General features: G+C 51.4%; 1 protein-coding gene across 1 annotated transcript in view; it reads right to left on the reverse strand.

The window, feature by feature from the left end:
• LOC119966916 (dynein heavy chain 14, axonemal-like) overlaps positions 1–13151 on the reverse strand; it is a 1122002-nt gene that overhangs the window by 105257 nt on the left and 1003594 nt on the right. The window contains exons 66-68 of the mRNA XM_038798874.1: positions 8772–9002; positions 2380–2501; positions 1407–1651 (exon numbers count right to left, since the gene is read on the reverse strand). Of these exons, the coding sequence (XP_038654802.1) occupies positions 1407–1651; positions 2380–2501; positions 8772–9002 (598 nt within the window). The remainder of the gene's footprint in view (positions 1–1406; positions 1652–2379; positions 2502–8771; positions 9003–13151) is intronic.

Here is a 13151-nt window from a genome sequence, read left to right on the forward strand (position 1 = left end):
TTTCTGAGTGTCTATAAGGCTCTGGTTAGACCCCATTTGGAGTATTGTGAGCATTTTTGGGCCCCGTATCTAAGGAAGGATGTGCTGGCCTTGGAAAGGGTCCAGAGGAAGTTCACACGAATGACCCCTGGAATGAAGAGCTTGTTGTATGAGGAACGGTTGAGGACTCTGGAGTTTAGGAGGATGAGGGAGGATCTTATTGAAACTTACAAGATACTGCGAGGCCTGGATAGAGTGGACATGGAGAGAATGTTTCCACTTGTAGGAAAAACTAGAACTAGAGGGCACAATCTCAGACTATAGGGACGATCCTTTAAAACAGAGATGAGGAGGAATTTCTTCAGCCAGAGGGTGGTGAATCTGTGGAACTCTTTGCCGCAGAAGGCTGTGGAGGCCAAAACACTGAGTGTCTTTAAGACTGAGATAGATAGGTTGATTAATGAGGGGATCAGGGGTTATGGGGAGAAGGCAGGAGTATGGGGATGAGAACAATATTGTCAAACCAGTGAACAACTCATAATAATACTCTTGTACTAGTACTTGTTGGAATTTAGAAGGATGAGGGGGATCTTATAGAAAGATATAAAATTATGACGGGAATAGATAGGATAGATGCGGGCAGGTTGTTTCCACTGGCGGGTGACAGCAGAACTAGGGGACATAGCCTCAAAATAAGGGGAAGTAGATTTAGGACTGAGTTTAGGAGGAACTTCTTCACCCAAAGGGTTGTGAATCTATGGAATTCCTTGCCCAGTGAAGCAGTTGAGGCTCCTTCATGAAATGTTTTTAAGATAAAGATAGATAGTTTTTTGAAGAATAAAGGGATTAAGGGTTATGGTGTTCAGGCCGGAAAGTGGAGCTGAGTCCACAAAAGATCAGCCATGGTCTCACTGAATGGTGGAGCAGGCTCGAGGGGCCAGATGGCCTACTCCTGCTCCTAGTTCTTATGTTCTTATATCAGCCATGATTGAATGGCAGAGCAGTGGCCTGATTCTGCTCCTATGTCTTACAGTCTTATATGCAGGTGAGGGACGGGAGGGAGAGGTGCACCCCTACAGATATATTGCTCCTCCACTGGATCTCCTCCAGCAGTGCTGTGCCTGACAACATGTGCGGCCCTCACATCAGCCCTGAGCCATCCTGAAAGCTGCCGCTTTGTGCTGACCAGTACACCCACCCCGCCATTGGAAATGGGTGTGATGAGCCCACACATCCTGCTCCACGGAAATTGAGCCTGATCAGCATTTGAAAGCTGAACCTGCAAGTTTCTGCTTCAGCATCTCCTGTTCAACGGGAGTCAACAATTAGGACAGAGTGAACTTTCAAACAGATGCGTCTCATTCAGAGAATGGTATTCATTCACACCAATTTTCAAGATGAGATTTATCTTTTCCAGCCCTCCTTACCCTCAGTTTTCTGCAGCAGGGAGAGTGATTTATTCTCTAGGTCCCGGAGGGTGACCAGGTCACTGGAAATGCTCTGCAGTAATTGCCCAAGTTGCTCCTCCACTTGGGGGTGTTGCCGCTTGACCACTCGAGACAGAAGTTGCTCCTGAAGGCCCTCAAATGTCACTGTGCAGTTTATTAAATTCACCAGGTTGCAGATAGCCGGGAGAAAGTTAGGGTTGGAAATGCGTGTGGTCATGTATAACCTGCAACAATATTGTCAAACCAGTGAACAACTCATACTAATTCTAATACTCCCTCTAATACTCATCCGCTAACACGCAACCTAAACATCGCTGAATTCTGTCAAAATGTTTCATTGTGCACTCAATAGAATAATCACAAGTTTATCAATGTCAGGGGAAATAACTTTATAGTGTAAGGGAAGAGGGTGCTGATTGGTTGACAGGTGGCATTGCCATGGAGAATGCACCAGTTGATGCTAACTGACTGGCAGGTTCAAATTTAAAGCAGGCGGTTTAACTCTGATCGGTCAAGACCGAGGCTGGTTTAGCTCACTGGGTTAAATCGCTGGCTTTTAAAGCAGACCAAGCAGGCCAGCAGCACGGTTCGATTCCTGTACCAGCCTCCCCGAACAGGCGCCGGAATGTGGCGACTAGGGGCTTTTCACAGTAACTTCATTGAAGCCTACTCGTGACAATAAGCGATTTTCATTTCACATGAGTCTTGCAAATGACTATCAGCTGAAACAGGAGCAAGATGTGCTCTTTCCCTTCTGGGTCCAGGGGACAGGGATCAGAGCCAAAACGAGTTTCAGAAGACAGGATCTGAGTCAGGGACCAGGACAGGGGTCAGGGTCGGAGTGGGGTCAAGTTGCAGTTTCACAGTTGTGGTCAGTGTCACAGGAAGCAGCCAGGGTCAATTAGCTGGAATTGGAATTCTATTGACTGCCCCGAATCGGATCCGGAATTACCTGAAATTCAAATTATATTCTACATCTGTGCTGCCAATCCTGATGTACTCCTGGCCCCCTCGAATACAAATGTCTCGCACTAAGATTGGAGTCAGACCAGGATCGATCTGCTCCACTAAATCCTGGAAAGAAAGAATGTGAAAAAAATAGATTTCTTTACATTTGATGATTCCAATGGTTCAGCTGAGGATCCATGGAGTTAAGGTACCGAGTACAACTCACTCTACACTGTCCCCATCAAACACTCCCCGGACAGGTACAGCATGGGGAGAGGTACAGAGTAAAGCTCCCTCTACACTGTCCCCATCAAACACTCCCCGGACAGGTACAGCACGGGGTTAGATACAGAGTAAAGCTCCCTCTACACTGTCCCCATCAAACACTCCGAGGACAGGTACAGCACAGGGTTAGATACAGAGTAAAGCTCCCTCTACACTGTCCCCATCAAACACTCCCAGGACGGGTACAGTACGGGGTTAGATACAGAGTAAAGCTCCCTCTACACTGTCCCCATCAAACACTCCCAGGGCAGGTACAGCACGGGGTTAGATACAGAGTAAAGCTCCCTCTACACTGTCCCCATCAAACACTCCCAGGACAGGTTCAGCCCGGGGTTAGTTACAGAGTAAAGCTCCCTCTACACTGTCCCCATCAAACACTCCCAGGACAGGTACAGCACGGGGTTAGATACAGAGTAAAGCTCCCTCTACACTGTCCCCATTAAACACTCTCAGGACAGGTACAGCACGAGGTTAGATACAGAGTAAAGCTCCATCTACACTGTCCCCATCAAACACTCCCAGGACAGGTACAGCACGGGGTTAGATACAGAGTAAAGCTCCCTCTACACTGTCCCCATCAAACACTCCCAGGGCAGGTACAGCACGGGGTTAGATACAGAGTAAAGCTCCCTCTCCACTGTCCCCATCAAACACTCCCAGGACAGGTACAACACGGGGTTAGATACAGGGTAAAGCTCCCTCTACACTGTCCCCATCAAACACTCCCAGGACAGGTACAGCACGGGGTTAGATACAGGGTAAAGCTCCCTCTACACTGTCCCCATCAAACACTCCCAGGACAGGTACAGCACAGGGTTAGATACAGAGTAAAGCTCCCTCTACACTGTCCCCATCAAACACTCCCAGGACAGGTACAGCACGGGGTTAGATACAGAGTAAAGCTCCCTCTACACTGTCCCCATCAAACACTCCGAGGACAGGTACAGCACAGGGGTTAGATACAGAGTAAAGCTCCCTCTACACTGTCCCCATCAAACACTCCCAGGACAGGTACAGTACGGGGTTAGATACAGAGAAAAGCTCCCTCTACACTGTCCCCATCAAACACTCCCAGGGCAGGTACAGCACGGGGTTAGATACAGAGTAAAGCTCCCTCTACACTGTCCCCATCAAACACTCCCAGGACTGGGTACAGCACGGGGTTAGATACAGAGTAAAGCTCCCTCTACACTGTCCCCATCAAACACTCCCAGGACAGGTACAGCACGGGGTTAGATACAGAGTAAAGCTCCCTCTACACTGTCCCCATCAAACACTCCCAGGACAGGTACAGCACGGGGTTAGATACAGAGTAAAGCTCCCTCTACACTGTCCCCATCAAACACTCCCAGGACAGGTACAGCACGGGGTTAGATACAGAGTAAAGCTCCCTCTACACTGTCCCCATCAAACACTCCCAGGGACAGGTACAGAACGGGGTTAGATACAGAGTAAAGCTCCCTCTCCACTGTCCCCATCAAACACTCCCAGGACAGGTACAGCACGGGGTTAGATACAGGTAAAGCTCCCTCTACACTGTCCCCATCAAACACTCCCAGGACAGGTACAGCACGGGGTTAGATACAGAGTAAAGCTCCCTCTACACTGTCCCCATCAAACACTCCCAGGACAGGTACAGCACGGGTTAGATACAGAGTAAAGCTCCCTCTACACTGTCCCCATCAAACACTCCCAGGACAGGTACAGCACGGGTTAGATACAGAGATAAAGCTCCCTCTACACTGTCCCCATCAAACACTCCCAGGACAGGTACAGCACGGGTTAGATACAGAGTAAAGCTCCCTCTACACTGTCCCCATCAAACACTCCCAGGACAGGTACAGCACGGGGTTAGATACAGAGTAAAGCTCCCTCTACACTGTCCCCATCAAACACTCCCAGGACAGGTACAGCACGGGGTTAGATACAGGAGTAAAGCTCCCTCTACACTGTCCCCATCAAACACTCCCAGGACAGGTACAGCACGGGGTTAGATACAGAGTAAAGCTCCCTCTACACTGTCCCCATCAAACACTCCCAGGACAGGTACAGCACGGGGTTAGATACAGAGTAAAGCTCCCTCTACACTGTCCCCATCAAACACTCCCAGGACAGGTACAGCACAGGGTTAGATACAGAGTAAAGCTCCCTCTACACTGTCCCCATCAAACACTCCCAGGACAGGTACAGCACGGGTTAGATACAGAGTAAAGCTCCCTCTACACTGTCCCCATCAAACACTCCCAGGACAGGTACAGCACGGGGTTAGATACAGAGTAAAGCTCCCTCTACACTGTCCCCATCAAACACTCCCAGGACAGGTACAGCACGGGGTTAGATACAGAGTAAAGCTCCCTCTACACTGTCCACATCAAACACTCCCAGGATCAGGTACAGCACGGGTTTAGATACAGAGTAAAGCTCCCTCTACACTGTCCCCATCAAACACTCCCAGGACAGGTACAGCACGGGGTTAGATACAGAGTAAAGCTCCCTCTACACTGTCCCCATCAAACACTCCCAGGACAGGTACAGCACGGGGTTAGATACAGAGTAAAGCTCCCTCTACACTGTCCCCATCAAACACTCCCAGGACAGGTGCAGCACGGGGTTAGATACAGAGTAAAGCTCCCTCCTACACTGTCCCCATCAAACACTCCCAGGGCAGGTACATGCACGGGGTTAGATACAGAGTAAAGCTCCCTCTACACTGTCTCCATCAAACACTCCCAGGACAGGTACTGCACGGGGTTAGATACAGAGTAAAGCTCCCTCTACACTGTCCCCATCAAACACTCCCAGGACAGGTACAGCACAGGGTTAGATACAGAGTAAAGCTCCCTCTACACTGTCCCCATCAAACACTCCCAGGACAGGTACAGTACGGGGTTAGATACAGAGAAAAGCTCCCTCTACACTGTCCCCATCAAACACTCCCAGGGCAGGCACAGCACGGGGTTAGATACAGAGTAAAGCACCCTCTACACTGTCCCCATCAAACACTCCCAGGGCAGGTACAGTACGGGGTTAGATACAGAGTAAAGCTCCCTCTACACTGTCCCCATCAAACATTCCCAGGACAGGTACAGTACGGGGTTAGATACAGAGTAAAGCTCCCTCTACACTGTCCCCATCAAACACTCCCAGGACAGGTACAGCACGGGGTTAGATACAGAGTAAAGCTCCCTCTACACTGTCCCCATCAAACACTCCCAGGACAGGTACAGCACGGGGTTAGATACAGAGTAAAGCTCCCTCTACACTGTTCCCATCAAACACTCCCAGGACAGGTACAGCACGGGGTTAGATAGAGAGTAAAGCTCCCTCTACACTGTCCCCATCAAACACTCTCATGACAGGTACAGCACGGGGATAGATACAGAGTAAAGCTCCCTCTACACTATCCCCATCAAACACTCCCAGGACAGGTACAGCACGGGGTTAGATACAGAGTAAAGCTCCCTCTACACTGTCCCCATCAAACACTCCCAGGGCAGGTACAGCACGGGGTTAGATACAGAGTAAAGCTCCCTCTCCACTGTCGCCATCAAACACTCCCAGGACAGGTACGGCACTGGGTTAAATACAGTGTAAAGCTCCCTCTAAACTGTCCCCATCAAACACTCCCAGGACAGGTACAGCACGGTATTAGATACAGAGTAAAGCTCCCTCTACACTGTCCCCATCAAACACTCCCAGGACAGGTACAGCACGGGGTTAGATACAGAGTAAAGCTCCCTCTACACTGTCCCCATCAAACACTCCGAGGACAGGTACAGCACAGGGTTAGATACAGAGTAAAGCTCCCTCTACACTGTCCCCATCAAACACTCCCAGGACAGGTACAGTACGGGGTTAGATACAGAGAAAAGCTCCCTCTACACTGTCCCCATCAAACACTCCCAGGGCAGGTACAGCACGGGGTTAGATACAGAGTAAAGCTCCCTCTACACTGTCCCCATCAAACACTCCCAGGACAGGTTCAGCCCGGGGTTAGTTACAGAGTAAAGCTCCCTCTACACTGTCCCCATCAAACACTCCCAGGACAGGTACAGCACGGGGTTAGATACAGAGTAAATCTCCCTCTACACTGTCCCCATCAAACACTCCCAGGACAGGTACAGCACGGGGTTAGATACAGAGTAAAGCTCCCTCTACACTGTCCCCATCAAACACTCCCAGGACAGGTACAGTACGGGGTTAGATACAGAGAAAAGCTCCCTCTACACTGTCCCCATCAAACACTCCCAGGGCAGGCACAGCACGGGGTTAGATACAGAGTAAAGCACCCTCTACACTGTCCCCATCAAACACTCCCAGGGCAGGTACAGTACGGGGTTAGATACAGAGTAAAGCTGCCTCTACACTGTCCCCATCAAACACTCCCAGGACAGGTACAGCACGGGGTTAGATACAGAGTAAAGCTCCCTCTACACTGTCCCCAGCAAACACTCCCAGGACAGGTACAGCACGGGGTTAGATACAGAGTAAAGCTCCCTCTACACTGTTCCCATCAAACACTCCCAGGACAGGTACAGCACGGGGTTAGATACAGAGTAAAGCTCCCTCTACACTGTCCCCATCAAACACTCTCATGACAGGTACAGCACGGGGATAGATACAGAGTAAAGCTCCCTCACCACTGTCGCCATCAAACACTCCCAGGACAGGTACAACACGGGGTTAGATACAGGGTAAAGCTCCCTCGAAACTGTCCCCATCAAACACTCCCAGGACAGGTACAGCACGGGGTTAGATACAGGGTAAAGCTCCCTCTACACTGTCCCCATCAAACACTCCCAGGACAGACAGCACGGGGTTAGATACAGAGTAAAGCTCCCTCTACACTGTCCCCATCAAACACTCTCAGGACAGGTACAGCACGGGGTTAGATACAGAGTAAAGCTCCCTCTACACTGTCCCCATCAAACACTCCCAGGACAGGTACAGCACGGGGTTCGATACAGAGTAAAGCTCCCGCTACACTGTCCCCATCAAACACTCCCAGGGCAGGTACAGCACGGGGTTAGATACAGAGTAAAGCTCCCTCTCCGCTGTCCCCATCAAACACTCCCAGGACAGGTACAACACGGGGTTAGATACAGGGTAAAGCTCCCTCTACACTGTCCCCATCAAACACTCCCAGGACAGGTACAGCACGGGGTTAGATACAGGGTAAAGCTCCCTCTACACTGTCCCCATCAAACACTCCCAGGACAGGTACAGCACCGGGTTAGATACAGAGTAAAGCTCCCTCTACACTGTCCCCATCAAACACTCCCAGGACAGGTACAGCACAGGGTTAGATACAGAATAAAGCTTAATCTATACTGTCCACATCAAACACTCCCAGGACAGGTACGGCACGGAGTTAGATAAAGAGTAAAGCTCCATCTACACTGTCCCCATCAAACACTCCCAGGACAGGTACTGCACGGGGTTAGATACAGAGTAAAGCTCCCTCTACACTGTCCCCATCAAACACTCCCAGGACAGGTACAGCACAGGGTTCGATACAGAGTAAAACTCCATCTACACTGTCCACATCAAACACTCCCAGATCAGGTACAGCACGGGTTTAGATACAGAGTAAAGCTCCCTCTACACTGTCCCCATCAAACACTCCCAGGACAGGTACAGCACGGGGTTAGATACAGAGTAAAGCTCCCTCTACACTGCCCCGATCAAACACTCCCAGGACAGGTACTGCACGGGGTTAGATACAGAGTAAAGCTCCCTCTACACTGTCCCCATCAAACACTCCCAGGACAGGTGCAGCACGGGGTTAGATACAGAGTAAAGCTCCCTCCACACTGTCCCCATCAAACACTCCCAGGGCAGGTACTGCACGGGGTTAGATACAGAGTAAAGCTCCCTCTACACTGTCTCCATCAAACACTCCCAGGACAGGTACTGCACGGGGTTAGATACAGAGTAAAGCTCCCTCTACACTGTCCCCATCAAACACTCCCAGGACAGGTACAGCACAGGGTTAGATACAGAGTAAAGCTCCCTCTACACTGTCCCCATCAAACACTCCCAGGACAGGTACAGCACAGGGTTAGATACAGAGTAAAACTCCATTTGTCCTTTGACATTCTCTCTACTCACATGCAGTAGAACTGGATTTCCCATTCGAATGCCGACCTCCATTGTTTTCATATAATTGGGGTCTGTGGCCAGGAGTACATGCAGATCCTGGCCTTCCATCTTTCTGATCCAATCAGTGGCTTGCCCCTGTGGGTCGATGATTAATGGCCAGTTTCGGCTCAGCTTTGCGAGGATGGCATTCTCAGTTGAATAATTGTCAGCTGGCAGACCCTTACTCTGCAAAAGACGAACCTGGCGGGGAAAGATATTATAATATAGTCCATCGGCAGTATTTTACAGAGCTTGACAGTCGCCGAGGTGTAGATACACCCACAGTGCTGTTCGGGAGGGAGTTCCAGGACCATTTATATTGGCAACACAGTGGCACAGTGGTTAGCACTGTTGCTTCACAACTCTAGGGTCCCAGGTTCGATTCCCGCTTGGGTCACTGTCTGTGTGAAGTCTGCATGTTCTCCCCGTGTCTGCGTGGGTTTCCTCCAGGGGCTCCGGTTTCCTCCCACAAGTCCCAAAGGCGTGCTGAATTGGACTTTCTGAATTCTCCCTTTGTGGCCCGAACAGGTGCCGGAATGTGGCGACTAGGGGCTTTTCACAGTAACTTCATTGCAGTGTTAATGTCAGCCTACTTGTGACAATGAAGATTATTGTCCCAGTCCAAAGGCGTTCAGGTTAGGTGGATTGGCCACGATAAATTGCCCTTAGTGACCAAAACGTTAGGAGGGGTTATTAGGTTATTGGGTTAGGGTTAGTGAGGGCTGAAATGGGTCAGTGCAGACTCGATGGGTCGAATGGCCTCCTTCTGCACTGTATGTTTTCTGTATTATTATAGTACAGTTTCTGGTCAGTAGTTTAGTGCCCAGGATGTGCGAATATTCCTCCAACAACTGTCTTTCCAGCAGTTGTCAGCTTCGATAGAACTGGTCTGACCCTGGCCACCTGCACCCTCACTAGCCACAGTCCCCACTCTTTGCTCCTACCTCATGAAATGAAAATCGCTTATTGTCACGAGTAGGCTTCAAATGTAGTTACTGTGAAAAGCCCCTAGTCGCCACATTCCGGCACCTGTTCGGGGAGGCTGGTACGGGAATCGAACCGTGCTGCTGGCCTGCTTGGGTCTGCTTTAAAAGCCAGCGATTTAGCCCAGTAAGCTAAACAGCCCCTAAACATGCCTCCCCTCCCCCACCCTCCCATCCCAGTACAGGAGAAGGTTTCACATATCTGCTTCCAGCGCTGATTCCAATTATAAAATGGAAGTAACTTGTTGATGCAAGAGCATCAAAGTAAAAACTATCGCTGATTCGATCCCAGATTCATCCAGCCATTCATTCATTGGCTTCTCTCTATTCCTGCCTTTCTCCATTTCTCGCTTACTCCTACTCAAAACTGTGATTCCCTTTCTCCTCAATCTCTTCAACTTGTTTTCATTCTCTCACCTCTCGCCAGTCTCTGCCACCTCCTTGCCATCTCTTATTAGTGTTTCGAAACAGCATCACTGTTTCAGAGAAGGGGCGGAGAATCCCCGATGACGAGGGAATCGGGGGCAGTGCCGCTTTCGCCATGCACCGCCCCTTGACCCGCCGTATGCACTGCCTCAGGCCATTGCCTGAGGACCGCCCTACGATGGTCCGTGCCCGACCGGCCGCATTCCCGACGGCATGGGTCATCCCGTCGGGAACTCAGTGTGGCAGCTGCGGACTCAGTCCAGCGCCGACACAGTTCAGGGGAGGGCCGATCCGTGGGCAGGCGTGGACATATTGATGGAACCATCAATTCAGTGAACACGTGTAGTTGGATCTGAACAGAGGCTTTAATACACTTACAACAGAGCCAGCCTATTCGTCGTTGAACTCCATGAACTGGCACACTGGTTCTAAGGCACTGATCTTTGTACATCGGTCCCAGGGGGAGGAGTCCTGGGCGGAGCCAAGGGAGGAGCACAGTACAAACTGTCACGTACTCCCAGAGCGACTCCCCCTGGTGGTCGGATAGTGCAACTGCACTTACACTGGTGGATAGTGAACATATATACACGGAGTTATATTGGCGCTCAGGACTGGTGGGATGAGCTCGCAGAATCGGGGGCACAACGGGGCGGCCGCATAGGGAACGGGGAAAGGAGTTCCTCGGTGGGGGTAGATGGGGGGCTGGATCCAGCGGGTGCCAGGTCCCGGAGGGATACTATGTCCTGGCGACCGTCCGGGAACTCAACAAATGCGTCCTGTGGGTTGGAATGAAGCAGGCGCACCTTTTCAACAATGGGGTCGGTTTTGTGCGCCCTGACGTGCTTCCTTAGGAGAACAGGGCCTGGCGTCCTCAGCCACGCCGGAAGTGAGACCCCTGTGGTAGTGCCCCTGGAAAAAATGAAGAGCCGCTCGTGAGGGGTTTGGTTGGTAGCTGTACAGAGGAGGGATCTGATTGCGTGGAGCGCATCTGGGAGGACTTCCTGCCATTGGGAGACTTGGAGCTTTCTAGACCGGAGCGTCAGTAGGACGGTCTTCCAGACCGTCGCGTTCTCCCTCTCCACCTGCCCGTTCCCCCTGGGGTTGGAACTGGTAGTCCTGCTCGAGGCGATGCCCTTGTTGAGCAGGTACTGACACAGCTCGTCACTCATAAAGGATGCACCCCGGTCGCTGTGCACGTAGCTGGGAAACCGAACAGGGTGAAGACACTATGCAGGGCCCTAATGACTGTGTGGGAGGTCATATCGGGGCATGGGATGGCGAAGGCGAATCGGGAGAACTCGTCAATAATGTTAAGGAAGTAAATGTTTTAGTGAGTGGAGGGGAGTGGCCCTTTGAAATCGATCGCAAGGCGTTCAAAGGCCGTAGAAGCCTTGACCAGGTGGGCCCTGTCTGGTCTATAGAAGTCCGGTGCACTGTGCACAGATCGGGCAGTCCCTGGTGACCGCTTTTACTTCCTCGTTGGAGAAAGGCAGGTTTCGGGCTCTGATGTAGTGGGCGAGCCGGGTGACCCCTGGATGGCAGAGGTCAACGTGATGGCTTTCAGACGGCTGATCTGCGCGCTGGCGCATGTCCCGCGGGATAGGGCATCCGGAGGCTCGTTGAGCTTCCCCAGTCGATATTTGATATCGTAATTGTAGGTGGAGAGTTCAATCCTCCACTGAAGAATTTTGTCATGTTTAATTTTGCCCCTTTGCGAGTTGTCGAACATGAAGGCAACCGATCGTTGGTCGGTGATGAGGGTGAACCTCCTACCTGCGAGGTAGTGCCTCCAGTGACGAACAGCCTCCACGATGGCTTGTGCTTCCTTCTCGACTGAGGAGTGTCGGAGTTCTGAAGCGGATAGGTACGGTAGAAAAATGCAACGGGCCTCCCTGCCTGATTTAAAGTGGCTGCTAGAGCTACCTCTGAGGCGTCGCTCTCAACTTGAAAGGTAGTGGATTCATCCACCGCCCGCATGGCTGCTTTGGCGATGTCCTCCTTGATGCAGCTGAAGGCTTGGCGCGCCTCAGCAGACAGGGGAAATCGTGTGGCCTTAAAGAGTGGGCGGGCTTTGTCTGCATATTGAGGGACCCACTGGGCGTAGTATGAGAAGAACCCCAAGCACCGTTTGAGGGCCTTGGGGCAATGAGGGAGGGGGTGTTCTAAGAGGGGGCGCATGCGGTCCGGGTCTGGGCCCAGGACTCCGTTCTCCACGACGTAGCCGAGGATGGCCAGTCTGTTTGTGCGGAAAACGCATTTCTCCTTGTTATAAGTAAGATTTAATTTCTGTGCCGTTTGGAGAAAACGGTGGAGGTTGGCGTCGTGGTCCTGCTGGTCATAGCCGCAGATGGTGACATTGTCCAAGTACGGAAACGTGGCCCGCAGCCCGTACTGGTCTACCATCCGGTCCATTGCTCGTTGGAACACCGAAACCCCGTTAGTGACGCCGAAAGGGACCCGGAGGAAATGGAAGAGGCAGCCATCGGCCTCGAATGCCGTGTAGTGGCGGTCCTCCGGGCGGATTGGGAGCTGATGGTATGCAGACTTCAGATTCATTTTCATTTAGCATAGTGGATCGGGCTGAGCAGTGCTGTCGCGGGTGCTGGTTTTGTCCACAGAAGTGGCAGGCTGGAGCAGTTGAATAACTGGTTTGGGGAGCTGAATAGTGGCAGTCTGGAGCAGTTGAATAACTGGTTTGGGGAGCTGAATAGTGGCAGGCTGGAGCAGTTGAATAACTGGTTTGGGGAGCTGAATAGTGGCAGGCTGGAGCAGTTGAATAACTGGTTTGGGGAGCTGAATAGTGGCAGGCTGGAGCAGTTGAATAACTGGTTTGGGGAGCTGAATAGTGGCAGGCTGGAGCAGTTGAATAACTGGTTTGGCGAGCTGAGTAACTGGCTGGGGGAGCTGAGTAATTAGCTGGAGCACCTGGATAGTTTGAGTA

This window comes from Scyliorhinus canicula, chromosome 6 (assembly GCF_902713615.1).
Source record: "Scyliorhinus canicula chromosome 6, sScyCan1.1, whole genome shotgun sequence".
In the NCBI taxonomy this organism is placed as follows: Eukaryota; Metazoa; Chordata; class Chondrichthyes; order Carcharhiniformes; family Scyliorhinidae; genus Scyliorhinus; species Scyliorhinus canicula.